We start from the raw sequence: 17,784 nt of genomic DNA, 5'->3' as shown, positions 1-17,784 counted from the left end.
CACCGTTGCCCCTGTGACAGGCGCGTCAGTCACGCGTCGCGTCCCACCGTTCCTCCTGCGCCTGCCTCCTGTCCAGCACCGTCCACCAACTCGATGGCGTCCATGCTCGACAGACTCCTTGCCTCAGACATCTCCGACCCCACAGACTTCCCCGACGCTGCCACCGCGCCTGGTCTCCGCGCCTTCGACGACGCCGTCCGCTGCACCATCTGCAGGGAGTTCTACGACGCCCCAGTCACCCTCACCTGCGGCCATTGCTTCTGCTCAGCGGTGAGTGAGTACCTTCCTGCTATTTTACACGAGCTGGGACCGAGCAGACGCGTCAGTGCATACGCTCCGCCTTGCCCGAGCAGCAAACCTGTCCAACATGCCGCAAGCCCGCCTCCGAGGTCCACATACGAAAGGACGTGGCGATGGAGACCGCCGTCCAGGCATGGAAGAATGCTAGGTGCGTACACTCGCAAATTCATTATATGAACTACTTCGAGCCTCCTCAAGGCCTCTCATCCTGCGACTTGCGTCCGAAGAGGCCGCACGGAAAGCACAACCACCACAACCCCCACACGCCCGACACGACTCGTCGCATTCAGAACGAACAGGAAATAAGCGCAGGAGGCTCCAGTCTCCGGTCATCGTTTCGGAGGATGAAGTCATCGTAGTGCCGTCCAGTCCTGCGCCCTCCGGGTCGTCCATCTCCGACTCTCTTCCAGGTGCGTTGCGATCCCCATCTGGCAGGAAGTCAACATCTCTCCCAGCGTACTTCTATGGACAGTGTCTGGCAATATCTAGGTTTGCCAGACTCCGACACTGAGTTGATGAACGGCGACATGCTCAAGTCAGAGCCCGTGTATAATACATCCACTGCCGCGATGCTGCGCTTATGAGCGTGTTAGATGATGTTGCAGCGCGGCGGTAACCATGACTCTGATCTCTATGCATAAATAATGACGTGTACTGACCGGCGCCCAACAGACACCGTGCTCTGCCCGGTATGCCAGAAGCAGGTGCCCTCGCAAAAGATCAACGCGCACCTCGACAGCAATTGCAAACGGTTCCTTGCCGAGGGCTCAACAAGCGGCAGCGGGCCAGCAGCCGAGTCGTCCAAGAGCAAGCAGAAACAGCGCTGGAACCAGCTCTTCTCTGGGGGAGGTACCGGCTCAGGCGCCCCACCGAGAAGCAAGGACAAGGACAAGGACAAGGACAGAGAGAAGGGAAAGGGAAAGGCACGGTGAGTACTACCTCCTCTCCCAATCATAAAACTTGTGGCTAAGCGAGCGGCCCGACATGGTACAGTGCGACTCCTGACACAGACGACGAGCCCGAGCACCTGCCCAAGGTCGCCTACGACATCCACCCGCAGAAGCGCATCGCAGAGATGCTCGCAGAATGGGACCTCCCCACGCACGGAGACAAGGCTGCGCTGACTAGGCGACACAAGAAGTGCGTACTTTCCCCTCCTTCAAGTCGGTGCTGCTGTGCCGTCTCGCAGCTTCTGACTAGTGGCTGACCGCTGACCGTCCGGACTGATGCAACAGATGGATCGTGCTGTACAACGCGAACGTCGATCGGGCGCCTGTACATCGGCGCACGCTCGACCAACTCCGGGGCGACCTCCGCAAGGCAGAAGACGCGGAGCAGAAGACGCGCAAGGAGACCGTGGACGACCCCGTTGCGTACCAGGTGCGTGTCGTCCTTTCGCTTTCGTGGCTCCTTTCCGCCAGCTCATTGTCGGGACTCGGATGTGCCACGGGCGTGCGTGGTGCAGAAAGCGAACAAGGCGGCGTTTGCGAAGCTTACGGAGGCTGCGAGGCCGAAGAAGGCCGTACCGGCTACCGCGATACCAGCGGTACAGACACAGGCTGAGGACCACGGTGGTCAGACGACGGACAGTGCGAAAACGGGAGCCTCACTAGTCACGGCAGAGGACGTGATAGACGTAGACTCGGAGGGGAGTTAGCTTGGATCAACTGACATGCATCATGGTCTCGATCATGTACACGAGGATATGTATCACATACTTTTTTGAATTCTTGGGTTCTATCGCACTGATCACCATTCGCCATCCAATAGTCGCCACTGGTAATTCACTTTACACCCGGTTATGTTGAACACAGTAGCACATACATACACCGAAGCAGACTCGAGACGCAGCCGTTCATACCCGTCCCTCAATCCTCATCATGCTCATCCTGCAAGCCCTCGCCCAACTTGGGATATCTCGTCGTCTAAAGACCCTATCTTGTGTCTGATCTAGCAGCTAATAGGGACCGGGATTGGAGGGGCAGGGTCTGCGTTGGCGAGGAAGAGCACGGTGTACGCGTTCGGGTTCAAGGCCATCTCATACCCGCCCACGCCGTGCTCGACGCAGTTAGTCAGGATGTTCAGGCACTGGGCCTTGGTGCCTGTGAACTGAACTGAGCTGCAAAAAGTCGGAGGAAAGTCAAAGTGCGGTCAGCACGAGCACCGTTCACCATGCATATAATAATGTAACCGGCGGTTTTGTATGACTACTCACGAGCAGGGGTCGCAGTTGCACGCCTGGAACTCAGCCGAGGCCTACAGCGACCACAACATATCATCAACCAAGTCACAACAGTCAGAACCACCTGCACACAAGCACACGTACCAGGTGGAAGAAGTGGCACGTGCAGGTGCTGTTGTTCAGCGCTGCCGCCACCGTGAGCGGATCCGTGAGGGGCGTGTTGCACAGGTTCTGCGCGTCCGTCACCCCCGGCTCTGCCGCAGACGCGACGCACAGGAGCGTCGGGGCCACCGAGGGGACCGCCGACCCGCCGACCCTACGACTGGCGGCGGGTGCCGCGGACACGAGACACGTGCCCACCTGCAGCTCGGACGAGTCGGTTGGCCGCGGCATATCGGCGCACATCTTGAGCGGAGCGACGTTCGAGTCGGTCGGCGCGACCCTGGTGACGTTCAAGGCGACCTGCCAGTGCAGTGACGGCCAAGACCAATGACCACAAGTTATCAGCGGGCGTTGAGCGAGGCGGTCGGACAGACGGGAGGTGCTCACCGCAGTCGCGGCGATGAGCGACAGGCTTGCTGCGAGCTTGTGCATGTGCATCACAATACGGTGGGCTGTTCTGTAGGCTTGGAGGCTTGGAGGAGCTCGAGTTGCTGCAAAAGGGACTGTCTGGTATCTCTCGCGACGCTCGACTCGCCTTTATCCTCCTCCCTACTTCTTCGCGACAACGTGTACCCGTACAGTAGCCCGACGACTCCGTACCTGGTCCTGGCACGAGTGCCTCAGAATCAATACTCCTACCACACATCGCGCTGGGGGGACGTCATATTCTCGGTCATCGCGAGTTGTTTTCCCTGTGCAGACCGCAAATGACGGCGTATTGTGCATCCGGCGTGTAAGTTAACCGCCGGGATGCGCATCACCTATTCTTGAACCAGGAACACGTTCCCAGAGTTGACCGCCGTGGACATCGTAGGTTATGCCTGGGGGAACGCCCGTGAATTCGGAGTATGAATCGCGATGTGCGTGCATTGAGTGCCGCCGTGTTGTGCGCAACAATATAAGAGTCGTACATTACCTGATGAAGCCTTCGAGGACGAACCGGTTGCAGTTGGACAGCCTGATGGACAGCACCTGTGCATGCGGTTGCTGTCCGGGTGGGTACCTGGCCGGAGGACTCTGTCAGTGGCGAAGTACTCGCGGCGCCAGAACTCGGTACTTGGCATGACAATGTCCGATGGAGAGCGGGCGATGTGAACGCGATTGCAGAAGTCAGAGAGCACCGTTGGACGCATCTGCTTCGCCTACGATGACGATCTCCGCCTCGACGCGAACGAGCGGGCTTCGGATGATGGATCTGCGGGGTTGGTTTAGACACCGCGACGCCTTATGGTCGACGGTCTGAATGATGAGCTCGATACCGCAGTATACTTGGAAATGGACATTGCTCAGCAGACTCAAGAGCCGTAGTGTCAAACTGGTATGATTGACGAATCGCCATTGTCGGCTGTGCAAGTTATAATCAAGATACAAATACATGTATGCGCTACCTATCGAGAATTGACTGTGAGACGATTGGTCTATAGGTATGATTATGCACGTACTGGCTGGAGCGAGGAACGAGATCCAAGAAGTCTGACCAAATACTCCAAGATATCCAGATCAACTCTTGACAAGGCATGCGGATAGAGAAGCTCATTCCCGAGACGTAGATGCAGCTGCGACAGAGCTCCCACCGCCCAGATCGATGACTAGCTCCTGACCCTTCATGCTATGGTACGAAAGAGGGCTAATCAGCGCGGTGGCTATCACAGTAGGGCAATGAATGACTCACGGCTTACAGTGCATGCAATCAATATGATATATCTGGAGCGACAATGTATTCAGTATTGACCTTAACACGGAATAGGAAGACGCACCAGGCTGCTCAAAGTCCGACATAATGGCGAGTGATATGGTCGTCTAGAGCGACACAAAGAACATGTGGGCGTAGCCGACGAGGCCCACAGAACTTCCTCGATGTCGGACAGCGTCACATTAGGAGGCAAGCGCAACGCCCGCAGCAAACGCGGGATAGTTGGACTTGGAAACACACGAATGCAATTGGTCTCCCATGGCGGACAGGAGTGACGATCCTGCCAGTGCTCCAGCAACTCCTTGCACGTCATGTGTCTCGTGATAATGCCCATGCTATACATGTTGCACGTTGGGCACTCGAAGAGCGACGTGAGCGACGTGAGCAGCGCCGAGTCTGCGGCTTCATCGACGTCTTGCTGGGCCTGCCCATCGGCCGGTCCATCGTAGTCTTCATCACCGTCAGAGTCAATCTCAGAGTCAGAGTCCTCATCGACGGCCCGCTTCTTCCCTTTCCCCTTCCCTTTCGGTTTCCGATTCGTGACAGCAGCTGTTGCCTTTGGTGTCTTCTTCCCTTTCCCGGACGCTTCCGCAGCCCCGCTCTTTGCACTCCGAACAAGCTGGGCGAGGAAATGCCTGGAGGGTCTCCAGTACTGCGCTTCGACTTCTTGGAGAAAAGTCGCCTCAACCGAGGCGAACTGCTTCTCTGTGAGCTCCTCTTGCGGGTCTTCAACTGATGTGAGCAAAGCCTCCATGCAGGGCAGCTTCCGCGCAACTTCAAAGTTCGGCAGTATGCGTTTCTCTGGGTGCAGCGCGCGGTCCGTCTCAGTGTAGATCCGGTAATGTCCACGCAAGGCGGTCAGGCGCGATTTCCATTTCTGGTTGAATGCCTCCTCTGCTCGGCGTGCACGTTCTGCCTCAACGATCTTGATCAACTTCGGCTGTACAGTGTTCCAGACTATGTAAGAAGAAGTCAACGACGTTGGTTTTTTTAATCAGCTAAACCACGTACTTCTGGTGGTAAGTGGACGAGGTTGATGGAGTATATTGCTGAGCTCTGAGCTCCATCGAGGTAAATCGTCCGTTGTGTACCCAAGTTCTTCGAGCTTCTGCTTGATACTGATGCGCAATGAGATGTATGCGAGTAACGGCAAGAGTCAGAGAATATCTCACGCAGTAGCACGATCGGTGGCTATTTGATCGTCAAGTTTGTTCTTAGCTTTGCTGCGGCGAGTTTCCCAATCGCGCATGTCTGAGTCAAACTGAAATTGTCCCTGAGCCAACGACAATGGATGAGTACCGGGGAGCTCACTTTGAGTCTAGCTTTGGTCTCCGTCGTACACTTCTTGACGAATTCCTGGAGCGCTTGTGGGCCCTCAGATTGGACCTTCCTGTACTCATCAACCACAGCGAGGAACTCAGGCTCGTAGAACCTGTTCCTTGCATTCTGCTGGTCCTGTGAGAAAGGCCCTTCAGGTAGTTTAACAAGTATAACGCGTGAAATGTGCAAGGGGAACATACAAGCATATTCGGCAGCAGTAGGCAGCATAGTGAATATGACCGACATGATCGACGCATCCTTCTTGATGCCTATCTGCTTGACTAGCTTCGAGCCCAAAATGACGCTGTCAACAATGTCACTGGACCCTATCATATACATGATTCTCGAGGGCACTCACTTTGCTTTCCAGCACGCGCCACAGAAGCGCACCCGAGCAGCATAACTATACTTCCATGATGCTCTGCCAGCACCACAAGCCTGGATATAGTTAGGACGTTGTCGTCGTAGCACGAATAACCTGGCTTTACCATGCAGTGCGTCTCAAATACCAGGGATGCGTACTGGGGCTCGCTCAGTCCGTCTGGGCAGTCGGGCATAGGTGGATCAATCTTTTTGCGTGCCGCAATCCAGATGGAGCGCATGTTGCGAGACATGAGCATTTCCCTCAGCTCGATGGACGTTCGCGAGAGGTGGAGAACATCGAGGGGATGCAAGTGCGACGCAATCTGTTACATATGAGAGGTATGTAGTGGCACAGCATGCGATAGTTGCAACAAGACAAACCTCAAGGAACACGTCGACCGGGACGTTCAAGACTTGCATCAGCTTGCCAACATTCCTTCCCTTCGGTGGTTTGCCCTTGGTGTTCTCCACTTGCTTAGGGGTTTTCGCCCGTCGATATCGGAATAGATGGCGCTCGCCGACCTTAGGTTTCAACTTGTCCATCGCGCGTGAGGCATGGGCGGACGCCCAAGCGAAGTCGTGGTTGTGGTGTTGAATTGGGGCCGATGGGGCCGACGCGACGCGTCTGTGGCTGAGGGCAAGCGGAGATTCAAACACCGCCCAAGTTTGATGCAAGCTTACTACTCCGAACGAATTCTCGTGCTCCGCGCGAGCCTTAGGAGAAGGGGCTTCAAATACAGTATCTACATTTCGGGGTCCACCTGCGCGGTCGTCGCATTTTCCCGCCATGTACTCAGGGCTCGCGCAAAGTGTCGCAAACGAAACAGCGCTTTCGAGGATGGTTCTGGGGTGCTGTGCGCTCTGTGGATGAGTTGTACATACAGACTTATGTCTACCTGTTAGTTCTATCACGTTTTCCCCATGAGCTGGCCAAGGGCTGCCATTCAAGTCTACTAGCGTCCCTATCAAGTTGGCCGTGGTCTCTACTCGCAGGGGCGTCCTACTTCATCGGCATATCCGGGTTCGGCGACATACATATATTTCACAAAGGTTCTTGTGTTTATCCGTCTAATGACAGGGAGTCGACTCGACTCGTCCTACATAATGTGCTTCCCACACGCCGTCACCTACTAGGACCGACGTTTCTTTGCCCGCATCATCGCCCGCAGCGGCTCATGGAGCTGCGCCCCCGCGTTGGGCTGGTTCAGCATCGCCGCCACTGCCTGCATCTGCCTCTGCACGTACGGATGTGACAGCCCAACCGGCACGCCAGGCACATTGAATTCGAATCCGAACTGAGCATACCTCGGGTGCGAGAACCGTTGTGCCCACTGCATGACTCTGAGCGGGCGGAGGCTCTCTTGCCCGTTCGCGTGATGGAAAGCGATCGGGGGCTGGATTGGAGGCGGGATGAATGCGCCGCCGATGGGCTGGATCATCCCGGCGAGTGAGATTGGAGGCGGGATGAACGCGCCGCCGATTGGGGGTGGGACTGGCAACGGGAACGCCGTGGCTCCCCCCGGATGGATTGTCTGCAATCCCTGGTGGTGGTGGGCCTGCACGTGTGGATTTCCGCCCGGCCGCGCCTGAAGGGTGATGCTGTGTGATGCGTTTCCGTTATAGATGCCCCCGTAGCTGGGTTGCTCGTCCTCAGTAATCGTGCGATTGAGGCGATCGGTGAGACTCACCCTAACCCTGCGAGGGAGCTCCAGAGGGTCCCAGCGATATGCTGTAGCTGAATGCGGGGAGTCAGTGTCAGAATCTGAACCCCATGAGAGAGGTGAGATGGAGGACGTACGAGGGACGTGAGATCTGTGCTCTCGTCGGTGAATAGCGGCGTGAACATGGCGTATGGCATCTGGAGGGATACCCCACAGCTGCACCGTTCGGGCATCTCGTTGCACAATTGCTCGTGCAAGTCTGATAACCTGGTGTTCTGGGGCAGACCGAGCGCGTCGAACAGACGCGGAACGAGGTTACGCATAGTGTTCTCCGCGACGCGAACGGGGATCGCGTCCCAGGAGGGAGATGCGTGGAACGTAGCGTCGTGTTGGAGCACCCCGAGGAAGGTCATGACGCCCTGTGAACGACTGTTGACGGAGAGGCGGCCGCACATCTCTTCTTGCAGACAGTCCGGGTGTGTGCATTCGAAGAGAGACGTGGGCTGCTCGAGGAGAGCGCGGTCGGCCGCAGCGGGATCGTCGGCATACAGGTCGTCGATGTCGATCTCGGACTGCACGCGCTCCTTGCCTTTGCTCTTGTCTGCGACTGCGTCCTTGCCGGCACTCGTACCTTCGCCGGAGCTTACTGGCACAGTGCCGTATGCAGCCTCCCGCAACACATTTGCGCAATGGCGCTGTATCTTGGTCATTGCGTCTCGTACGTCTTTCAAGAGAGCCGACCTGATGCCCGCGAAGTCGCTCTGGCTCACATGCTCCGATGGGCTGGCAGACGTAAGCAGTGCGCGCAGGCTGGGCAACTCCGCCGCCGCTTCGAAGGCGGGCATCGTGCGCATCCACACGTCTGCAAAGTAGCGTTCCTTGATGGTTTGGACGAAGTTCTCGTATAGCGGTCGAAGATCTTGCATGCGCATGAACCACTTGATGTGGAATGCTTCGTCAACGCGGCGGGCGCGCTCGGCCTGTAACATGTCCAGGAGCTGAGGCTTGATGTTGTTCCAGACTGCGACAGGCGATGAGTACAAAGAGACGATGCAGACCGGATACAGGAAAGAACTTACTGCGGGGAGTGAGGGCAGCCCGTTGCTCGAGCAGTGCGTGAAATTCGGCGTCCATGACTGGATAGTCTTCAGGCTCGTAGTCCAGCTCGCGCAGTTTCTCTTCGATCCTGGACAGGCACTGTCAGTAAGTGACATACATAGTGACGCATTGAACACTCACGCCAGCTTTCGATCGGTCATACGGTATCCGTACGCAGCTCGCGCCTGCCTGCGGTCGAATTCAACCGTCATGATCTCCGTCTGGAACTATAAACAAGATGTCAACCCAAAATGCATCGTGTAGGGCAGGATTGGAGAGTGGGAAGCTCACAAGCAGGCGTTCACGAGTGCGTGTCCTGTGCTTTTCGATGAACTGCTCCAACGACATGTTCGTCTCTCCCGCGCACACCTGGCGATACTCTTCCGCAAGCGCCACGAAAGTGTCGTGATCGAAGATCGTGTGCTCCGTGTTTTTTGTATTGTTGCTTTCCGTAAGCTGCGTGTTCCAACTGGGCGGGTCCGGTACCACTGGGTACGACGCATCTGGCACGGGCGAAAGAAGGTCGTAGACGACCTTCTTGAAATGGGGGTCGTAATAAAACCCTGAGTTGTAGAGGAGCTTTCCGCCTGCCTGGAGGCTATCGTGCCAGTGAGCAACTTTCCCTGCATGCAATAGAAAATCACGACATACCTACTGTACCAGCAGCCGCGACAATATCGGTGAACGTTCGCATAGTCAACTTGGTTTGCTTCCTCAGCCCCGCATTTCTGCAGATAATTCATTCTTGGTTAGCGAGATGAAGATGTGCAGGAGAGTCCAGCTAGCGCACCATGCAGTGGCGTTCGAAGAGGAGACGCGCGTATAGAGGCTCGCTGAGATCGCTGGGACCGTCAGGAATCTCTGGCACCATGTTCTTGCGTGCGGCGGCCCAGATCCTCCGAGAACTGCGGGATAGAAGCAGCTTCCGGAACGTGTTGGATACTCGGGAAAGATGGAGAATGTCGAGTGGCTTGAGGTGCGACGCGACCTGTCACCAATCAATGACAATCGTGTTAGGCACAAGAAAAGAGCTGCGGGTTCCTTTGCCAGAGCACATACCTCATAAAACACGTCCATGGGCATGGTAAGCAGTAGCGAGAGTTGCCCAGCCATCCTATCTACTGAGGACAAGGACGAAGTGCCACTGCGGCCCGGTCCCGTGGCTTCCTGCTGTTTGCGCCTTCGCACAGGTGTAGGTACAATCACAAATTTTCCCTTCCCCATTCTTCGCCTTGTCAAGTCGCGTTATGATGCTGAAGTCGAGAGATATACGTGGTGGTTGCGGTTGAAAGTCAGGCGCTCAACAAGCTCTAACTAATACGGGTTTCCTAATCTGGTAATGGCAGCACAGGAGTACGGCGCCTACACTGAGTCACCTAAGACATATTCGACCTCGGTGCCTGCCATGCCATGCCTTTCAGATCATAACGAGAAGTCGTCGTAGGTGTATTCCTCATCCATATTCTCGAACTAAGACTGATAATTGCTCTGACACAGTGGCATACATTATGAACAGGATGATCATCGATGAGAGAGCGTCGTATATACGTAGGTACATAGTGAACTTGAGCAAGGTGGTAGAAATACAACACGATATAGATGGGGCGAGATGATGAGAAACTGGTATGTGATATGCAGTGGTAGTACAAGGGGCGATATCAGATCTAGGCGAGCACAACACAAAGGTACAATGTTTCCGAGCGCAGCAGACAATGCAACGAGAAGCCAGTCAGGGAACAAAGACGATGCACCTACAACGCGCCAGAGGACAGAGTATGAGGCGTATAAAGGCGAGAGCAAAGACTCTCCTCAATCCCCATCTCTCCGGTTTTCTCTTCAAAGTTCGCGTAATCGCAGTCACTCGTCGCTCATTCACATCCGCCCACCGGCTCACCTCCTACTCGCATTCGCATCCATTCCGGTTGCGTTCTTCTTTCGGACATTCAGCGGGAGCGTCCCTGCCCGCTGCGGGGTCGGCGTGGCGTGCGAGCGCGACGTGGACCGCGCGTCGCGCTGCTGCTCCTGCGGCCTCGAAATCGAGTTCACCCACGCCGCCACGCCCGCCCGCTTCTCCGCCGCGTCCTGCTCGAGCCTCCTCCTCGTCTCCTTCCCCTTGCGCCTCCCCGACAGACCGCCCTCGCCCTCGACGACTGCGCCGACCGTGCTCTCGGGCTCAGTGCTCCTTGGGGAGCCTTGAACTTCAGGCTCCGGATATCTCGAGACCTCCGCCTTGTAGGACCTGGCCCGGTGCAGGTCCCCTCCTCCGGCGACGACGGTCTTGACGGGTCGCGCGCTGGTCGACTCGCGCATGTTCATCGATATCGCGCCCTGCACCTTTGCGACCATGGACGTCGTCGCGACGGGTGCGGGCGGGATGAGCATGAGCGAAGAGCGCGGTGTCTCTGTGCCCACGAGGGAGTCCATATCCTCGACGTCGCGCGGAACGTTGCGCGCCTTGGGCCTCACCTCTGGAAGCCTCGCCCTGGGATCCCTGGTCGGCTCTGTTGGCCTTAACGGAGATGGCGGAGGTGGGAGACGCTGTGTTGGTCCTCGGTACAGCGTCGGCGCGGGACGGTCGTGTTCGCGAGGGGTAGGAGCTGTCGAAGGCCGCGATGTGTGGTGCCGTGAACCGCTCCCCGTCGCTCTCTGCTCCTTCTGGTCCGAGCGGTGCCGTGCGTGCTGGATTGGGAGTGGGACGGTGGCTTCTCCGGAGGACGACGTCCGCCTGATCGCGCCGTGTCGCCGCACCGTCGGCGTGCCCGTCGAACAGTACACCGACTCCGGCGACTTTGCCAACGGGGAAGGACCCACGCGGTGCGGCGCATGTGGGCCGCGGGGAGGAGCAGAGATCCCTCCGAAGGAATGCGATAGGACTCCCAGCGTCGGCGAGTCGGGCATGGCCGCCGACATCGCTGGTGACCGCGGCGGCGGAGCGAAGGACCTGAACAGCTCAGAGTCGCGCGATGGACTCTCCGGACGTGTTGGGAACTGGTACCCACCTGCTCGCACGTTCGCTTCGGGCCTCCTTTGCGTGTAGTTGGGTTGCGGGACAGGCACCGGACGCTCCTTCTTCCTCAAGACGTCCCGCGAACTGCTCGGGTGGCCAGGCGGCATTGCGACGTTGCTGATGCCAGCCATGTTCGGTGGTCCCGGCCGGGTCCTGCTGGGTCCATCCTGTGGCCCATAGCGCATGTCAAGAGTGCGCGAGTGGGACTTCGGCTTGGGGTGCGAAGTCGAGTCCTCAACGCTTGGTCTTGGACGGTTGCTCCTCTGCTGTGCTTGCGTCCGTGGCCGGTACACGACGTCGTCCGTCGAGCGCGACTTGTTCCTGTACCTCTTCCATTCGTCACGCGGTGGTTGGTTGGAGAGGTTGGCCGAGCTGTGGGACGCGCCGTATACAACGTAGCCGAAGCGGTCATCGGAAGACGTCCGCCTGTGCGCCGTTAAGACCGTTCTCGCTGTGGCCTTAGCCGTATTCCTGAGGATCGTGTAAGATGGTGAGTGGTTGTGCTTCGCCGGACGGAGGTGATACTCACATGACCGTGTTAGAGAGCCTCCGGACGCGCTCCGAGAACGAGTTCGAGCGGTGTTGCTGCTGGTACATTGCGCAGGTGTGGTGGTTGTAGTGGTGAGAGAAGAGTTCTGTGGTTTCGCGATGCCTTGCTGTAAACGAGTGTGTGTTGTGAGGTGGTACGAGCAATCTCAGTCGTCCAGCAAGGATTCTTATACATGTGTGGGCCGCATCAAGTCAAAGCGTGTGGCCATTGTGCTCGCCGGGGGGGGGCACCCCTGAGACAAAGCGTCGGTCAAAGCGAGTGGCGCACCGCACCCAAGCGGCGGACCAAAGGCCCGCCCTGGAACCCGGAAGGACAAAAGCAACGCTTTGCTCTGCACTAACCTGGTATAGGGGCGGGTGTACTGCACTCTCGGGAGAACTCTCACAATGTTAGGACCTTATCGTACATAGCGGTCAATGCAAAAACTTCAGGACATGTACAGCACCTTCGATCGTGATTAACGCAGCCTAAGCACCACGCTCAGCCCTCTCCATAGCTTCCACCGCAGCCTAAGCGAAGACGAAGTGTGAGCAGATGAACTTTGCGCATGCATCCGCGATACACTCGCCTGGGCAGCCTCTGTGACGTTCCTCCTCCAATTACCCTGCGCAACCTCGGAAAAGAGCTGCTTCCAGTGCGCCCAGCGGTCCGGGTGGTATCCGTCCACGCCGTCCCAGGTACCGCCGCTGGATCCAGGAGCACCTTGGTTCGCCTGCCAGTTCGGATTGCCCTTTGGACCTAGGATCTCCCTACACGCGTGCATCTTCGCGCCGGCAATCTTCACCCAGAGCGCGGCGACTTCGATCCCGAGCTCGGGCGGGTCATCCGTCTCGGTGCTCCCGACATTCGCACTCGGTCCATGGGTGGACTGGACAGAGAGCGGCTCAAGGCCTGTGCGCATCATGACAATGCCGTAGAAGTGCTCGTCGACGATGTCGAGCGCCCAGAGCTTAGCGAGGAAGGTATTCATATTGAGCCATTCCTTGCGCGACTGGGCGAACGCGCGCTCGACGGGGTCGTTGGCAGGAAGGTCTCCGGACAGGACGGCTTGAGTTCTCGGAGTCGACTTATCGAGGTAGTAGCCATGTCCCTCAAGGGACGGATTCGGGCCTGCAGCAGAGGGATGGGCGTCAATGACAGGCGAACCTTTGAGACGACATGGATCGAGGACCCACCATTCATTTCCTCCCGAGTAACGGGACGGAAGAGAGAAAGGTCACCCCAGGTCGCAGGAGAGCCCCAGACGAGCCAATCGTCACATCCCTGGCTACCCTTGGCTTTCAACGCGGCCAGGATACGCGCGAGCCGATCATGCATCGACCCATCATCCTGCGCGATCTTGACGAAATGCTCCCAGAAGGACCAGAGGAAGGACTCGAGGCCGGGAGTGTCTCCCCCTTGCGTGACTTCGGTAGTATTTCCGGACAAACTGGTGACGCACTGGGCGCACTGCTCGACGACTTTGTTGGCAGCTTCCTCTGGAGTCAGCGATTGGTCCTTGACAGCTGCGATGGCTGCCTGAATGTAGGGTTGTGCATGGTCTCCCATAGTGAGCTCTTGCTAGAGAAGGCAGCAAAAGAGGACAAGAGCGAGAACGTGCGTTATCATCTCGTGCATGGGGCTTTATAGGATACAGACGGCGCCTCTAGCCAAGGTTGGGTTCAGCGCGTCATGGGGGCATGCACGCCGGCATTCTCATCTTCGTAGCATGTTGTGGCGTGTGGAACGTTGGCTCGGTCGTCGACACAGGCATGGAAGTCGGAACTTCGAAGCTACGGCAGGCTGAGGAAAAGGAGTCGGCGTCAAGCGGGCGTCTTACCCGAGGTCGCCGTCTGGCCCCGTGCTGCGTGCAGCAGCTGCAGACCGCCATGTCCTCCTTCCATCCTACACCCGACTACGCAATAACATGCAGTCCTCTGCAAATTTATCTCAATTGATGACCAGGAGCGGATCAAAAGCAAGCCGCAGCGGTAAATTGTGTATGTCTGCCTCCAACCCGCCGTGCGCGATGTCAGCCTCCCGGGACCATACAAAGTCAGTTCCAGCTCGGACGACGTCCCTTCTCGCTCGTTCCACCGTGTTGTCACTTGCTTTCTTCTAGGCTCTACTCGTCTTCGCTTGAACAACTCTACTGCTTTCGACATCGCTATGGCTGTCGCTACAACCCCCCACCACTATCGACTATATACCTCATCCCGGCTCGCCGCCGTCATTGAAGCCGACAACCTCGTAGCCATTCTTCTGCGCATCTATATCGTCCTTGGCATCACCTTCTCTGCCCTTCTACTCCGGCGCACGGTCTACAGGTGTTCCGCCATGGTCATTGGCCTCGTCCGCACGGTCTTCTCTGTCGTCCTGACTCATCTCTTCGTCCTCGTCCTTACTGTCGGTCTGGGTCACATCGGAGTCCACGGCATTTCCTCGTCACATACGGCACTCTTCTTCGTACACGCACCTCTTGGCATCTTCTGGTACACTCTGTTCACCCTCCTGCGCACTCTGTCAGCCTCCCGCAAGACTCGTGCCGCCGAGTCTGCACCCGCTTACGATGCTGCAACCGTCCAGAAGCTGCTCACTCTTCTCAGGCAGGCTGAGTCTCAGACTCGCAACTACCGCCAGTGCTGCAACCGGTACAAATCGAGCCACCAGAAGTTGACCAAGACCGTGGACAACCTCCGTGCTAGGATCGCCGGCTACGTTACCTTCGTCAGCGAGCTGTCATATGCCCTCAAGTGCGCCGACGAGACTCGCGAAGGATTGGTACAACAACTCGCGCAGAAGGACAAGGTTCTCCGCGACAAGGACGCGACTGTCGTCGACCTGGAGAAGGTTATCGAGGAGCTTAGCACTGATCTCGCTGCTATGCGCTCTCTGGCGGCAGACAAGGAGGCTGAGATTAAGGCTATCAAGATCGCTCGGGACGAGGCTCGCGCGAAGCGGCGTCAGGCCAAGGTGCACCCCGTTGGCCACCATCCTATGCATTGTGGGCTGACACACAGTACAGGACCTCCTCAAGGCTGTCAACGCTCGGATTCATCAGCTCGAGAGGATGGTCAAGGCTCAGCAAGTCTCTCTTGACGCGGCTTCGGTCAAGGACACCAAACAGGCGTCGACCATCAAGCAACAGGACAACAAGCTCGCTGCTCAGAAGGTCATCATCCAGGCCCTAAAGGCTTCACACAAGGAGGTCTCGCTTCGTTCAGACGCGCAGGGCAAGGTGTGTAATTCTCTTTCATGCGCGCCGGTGTCAGCTCAGACATGCCATGCAGACCATCGAGGAACTCAACACCAAGGTCAAGACGCTCGAGGAGCAACTCGCCGTCAAGTCCGACGTCACGCAGTTTTCAACGCCCGCGGAGCGTCAAACGGTCGCTACCAAAGATCAACAGCAGGAGCTCACCATGCAAGCCACCACTCAAGAAGTCGCCCAATCCCCCACTGCCCAGCTTCAGTCCCATTCCACCACCACACCGTCGACCACCTCCACACCTCTCCCGGCACCGCAATCCCAACTTTATGGAGCAGAGCTTGATGCCGCGAGGCGGGAGATTGTCGACCTCAAGTGCGAGGTCGCTAGGTGCACTGAGACTAACGCTGAGCTAGTGGACGAACTCCATACCCGGAAGGCAGAATGGATGGCCCGTGAGCAAGAGCTGTTGGCCCGCGACCGCGCGATGCAAGAGGAGATCGCCAGGCTTCGCCTCATCGTTCAACAGGCGGGGCTTTCTGCGGCGACCTCTACCGAATCTGTGGTCAAGACATCTGCAGAGGACGTGAGCCCGAGTAAGTCTCCCAAGAGTGGTAAGAAGACCCGCAAGCACGCGCCCAAGATGGTTGAGGACAAGGAGAACGTCGCTCCTCGTTCTCCGTCTCCGACCTGCGATCGTCCTACGAAGTCTATCTTGCCCAGCGCCACTCTTACCGACGTCTTCACTGCGGACTGTTCCTCGACGGTCACACCCACTGCGCCCCGAGTCCCTTCGGCGAACTCGATCAGGTCCGGGATGGCCCTGGCGTCCGACTCCCTCGCGAACGTCGTCCTGAGCTCCTCGTCAAAGCTGCTGTCCAACATCGATCTCGATCTCCCTCCTGCGACCCCCGTGTCCAGCCCTCGTAGGTCGGCAGAGCCCCAGTCTCCGACTCTCCCAGAGATCGTCGTGTCGTCGTCCTCCCAGCTGCTCTGCCGTCAAGATCTAGAGGACCTTCCTGCTGCAAGCCCATGGACGACGCCCCTTAAGCCCGCGAGCCACAGCCAACTTCTTGTCGACTCGCCGATGAACATGATCGCCTCGTCATCGTCGCAGCTGATCTGCCGTCAAGGCTTGGACCTTCCTCCCGCGAGCCCGTGGTCGACACCGCTCAAGTCTGAGATCCGTTGCCAACAAGTCGAGTCCTCGCCAATGAACATGCTCGCTTCTTCGTCGTCTCAGCTCTTGTGCCGTCAAGCTCTGGATCTTCCTGCTCTCAGCCCACTGTCAACACCTGTGCGGTCTAGTGGGCATCTCGGGGCACCCTCTCCGATGAACATGGTCGCCTCCTCTTCCTCCCAGCTGCTGTGTCGCCAGGCCTTGGACTCCCTGCCTTCAATGACTCTTAGCCCATGACCAATGGATCTTTTCCTTGCGTATCTATTCTCTGCTTAATCTCAGGTACGTATTGTTATGTATGTGTGCAAGTGTGGATGGCCTTGCTGACTCGGATGTCGATGCAGTTACTCTAGTACGACTCGGCTCAGTTTCGGTACTTCTCAAGTTCTCACCGGCACAGGGAATTATACCCTCGCGATTTCCTCCTCCGACAACACCAGGACGACCACGTCTCCAGCCTCCCGGTGTCCTCGACCTACTGTCAACCCAGGCGTCTTCCGACATCTTCTCATCTGGGCGACGTTCATCCGACACGAGCTCTATGTCGGCAACTTTCGCGAACGCGCGAACGCAGACACTGTACTTCAGTGCTTTCTGCAGAAGTCAGCAGACTCTCCTGCGAATGCAACCAGGTCATGGACCCCGATGCCCCTCGAGTCGGACTGCTTCCTCGTCGTCGTCGCGGGCTATTGGTCGATGGTGCTGTTCTACACCTCGGCGACTCCCATCACCCCTCAGACGACCTCGCTGTCCACGCCTCAACCTATCGCATCGCAGTCAGCGACTCGAGGTTCGTCACCGCTTGGTCATCTCCCCCTTCCAGCTCCTCTGTCGGCAAATTGGACCTCACGAATACCCTGCCCTGTGCCCGGCTTCCACTTTAGCTCCCGGTTGCGATGTTTATGAATTGGCTCGGAATACAGTTTCTAGTCTCGGATAGTGTATAGGCTCTTGTTACGATACCCCAAGACGACGCGGAATACACATGTGGCACATGGATGGAGTCATTGCAGAATACATGGGCCACATGAACTCACTTCGACTGGAGGCTTGATGGGGAACCTGACCGCCAGAACTTCAC

The 17,784-nt window shown here is 57.4% G+C and overlaps 6 protein-coding genes across 6 annotated transcripts; 2 read left to right on the top strand and 4 right to left on the bottom strand.

Annotated features, from left to right (window-relative positions):
- The first annotated feature begins 89 nt into the window (after positions 1 to 89).
- L226DRAFT_488681 (uncharacterized protein) lies at positions 90 to 2,005 on the top strand. The gene is made up of 7 exons (XM_067677244.1): positions 90 to 270; positions 327 to 448; positions 499 to 710; positions 973 to 1,228; positions 1,294 to 1,440; positions 1,536 to 1,680; positions 1,766 to 2,005. The coding sequence occupies exons 1-7, from the start codon at positions 94 to 96 to the stop codon at positions 1,955 to 1,957; spliced, it is 1,251 nt and encodes a 416-aa protein (XP_067534065.1). The 5' UTR covers positions 90 to 93; the 3' UTR covers positions 1,958 to 2,005.
- Positions 2,006 to 2,063: 58 nt separating this feature from the next.
- Positions 2,064 to 3,195, bottom strand: L226DRAFT_614008 (uncharacterized protein). The gene is made up of 4 exons (XM_067686574.1): positions 3,032 to 3,195; positions 2,627 to 2,944; positions 2,516 to 2,556; positions 2,064 to 2,419 (listed from the first exon to the last, which is right to left on the bottom strand). The coding sequence occupies exons 1-4, from the start codon at positions 3,080 to 3,082 to the stop codon at positions 2,251 to 2,253; spliced, it is 579 nt and encodes a 192-aa protein (XP_067534064.1). The 5' UTR covers positions 3,083 to 3,195; the 3' UTR covers positions 2,064 to 2,250.
- Positions 3,196 to 3,984: 789 nt separating this feature from the next.
- On the bottom strand, positions 3,985 to 6,607 carry L226DRAFT_510293 (uncharacterized protein). The gene is made up of 11 exons (XM_067678252.1): positions 6,402 to 6,607; positions 6,146 to 6,343; positions 6,016 to 6,095; positions 5,858 to 5,961; positions 5,649 to 5,806; positions 5,510 to 5,598; positions 5,349 to 5,455; positions 4,402 to 5,294; positions 4,317 to 4,348; positions 4,087 to 4,253; positions 3,985 to 4,032 (listed from the first exon to the last, which is right to left on the bottom strand). The coding sequence occupies exons 1-10, from the start codon at positions 6,561 to 6,563 to the stop codon at positions 4,178 to 4,180; spliced, it is 1,899 nt and encodes a 632-aa protein (XP_067534063.1). The 5' UTR covers positions 6,564 to 6,607; the 3' UTR covers positions 3,985 to 4,032; positions 4,087 to 4,177.
- Positions 6,608 to 7,150: 543 nt separating this feature from the next.
- Positions 7,151 to 9,862, bottom strand: L226DRAFT_572164 (uncharacterized protein; the record flags this gene model as incomplete). The annotated part of the gene is made up of 9 exons (XM_067684647.1): positions 7,151 to 7,655; positions 7,709 to 7,755; positions 7,819 to 8,702; positions 8,761 to 8,867; positions 8,921 to 9,006; positions 9,071 to 9,377; positions 9,431 to 9,507; positions 9,570 to 9,767; positions 9,839 to 9,862. 9 exons carry the CDS (start codon positions 9,860 to 9,862, stop codon positions 7,151 to 7,153), a joined length of 2,235 nt encoding a protein of 744 aa, XP_067534062.1.
- A 2,931-nt stretch (positions 9,863 to 12,793) lies between these two features.
- Positions 12,794 to 13,884, bottom strand: L226DRAFT_465266 (uncharacterized protein; the record flags this gene model as incomplete). The annotated part of the gene is made up of 2 exons (XM_067675907.1): positions 12,794 to 13,446; positions 13,512 to 13,884. The coding sequence occupies 2 exons, from the start codon at positions 13,882 to 13,884 to the stop codon at positions 12,794 to 12,796; spliced, it is 1,026 nt and encodes a 341-aa protein (XP_067534061.1).
- A 600-nt stretch (positions 13,885 to 14,484) lies between these two features.
- On the top strand, positions 14,485 to 16,940 carry L226DRAFT_572161 (uncharacterized protein; the record flags this gene model as incomplete). Its single annotated transcript, XM_067684646.1, has 3 exons — positions 14,485 to 15,288; positions 15,341 to 15,553; positions 15,606 to 16,940. 3 exons carry the CDS (start codon positions 14,485 to 14,487, stop codon positions 16,938 to 16,940), a joined length of 2,352 nt encoding a protein of 783 aa, XP_067534060.1.
- Between the last annotated feature and the right edge of the window lie 844 nt (positions 16,941 to 17,784).

The sequence above is a fragment of the Lentinus tigrinus genome, assembly GCF_003813185.1.
Source record: "Lentinus tigrinus ALCF2SS1-7 unplaced genomic scaffold L226scaffold_17, whole genome shotgun sequence".
Lineage (NCBI taxonomy): Eukaryota > Fungi > Basidiomycota > Agaricomycetes > Polyporales > Polyporaceae > Lentinus > Lentinus tigrinus.
This window is presented reverse-complemented; position numbering and strand designations above follow the sequence as displayed.

Bases quoted from the DNA above. Each gene is read 5' to 3' on its own strand.
- L226DRAFT_510293 (XM_067678252.1), bottom strand. From the start codon at position 6,563: ATGGACAAGTTGAAACCTAAGGTCGGCGAGCGCCATCTATTCCGATAT. The intron at 5,962-6,015 runs GTGAGTGCCCTC...CATTGTTGACAG, and splicing joins GGCGCGTGCTGGAAAGCAAA to CGTCATTTTGGGCTCGAAGC. The intron at 4,254-4,316 runs GTGAGTCATTCA...TTCGTACCATAG, and splicing joins GATTGCATGCACTGTAAGCC to CATGAAGGGTCAGGAGCTAG.
- L226DRAFT_614008 (XM_067686574.1), bottom strand. From the start codon at position 3,082: ATGCACATGCACAAGCTCGCAGCAAGCCTGTCGCTCATCGCCGCGACT. The intron at 2,945-3,031 runs GTGAGCACCTCC...CTGCACTGGCAG, and splicing joins CGCTCATCGCCGCGACTGCG to GTCGCCTTGAACGTCACCAG. The intron at 2,557-2,626 runs GTACGTGTGCTT...TGGTCGCTGTAG, and splicing joins CGTGCCACTTCTTCCACCTG to GCCTCGGCTGAGTTCCAGGC.
- L226DRAFT_488681 (XM_067677244.1), top strand. From the start codon at position 94: ATGGCGTCCATGCTCGACAGACTCCTTGCCTCAGACATCTCCGACCCC. The intron at 711-972 runs GTGCGTTGCGAT...GGCGCCCAACAG, and splicing joins CATCTCCGACTCTCTTCCAG to ACACCGTGCTCTGCCCGGTA. The intron at 1,441-1,535 runs GTGCGTACTTTC...CTGATGCAACAG, and splicing joins CTGACTAGGCGACACAAGAA to ATGGATCGTGCTGTACAACG.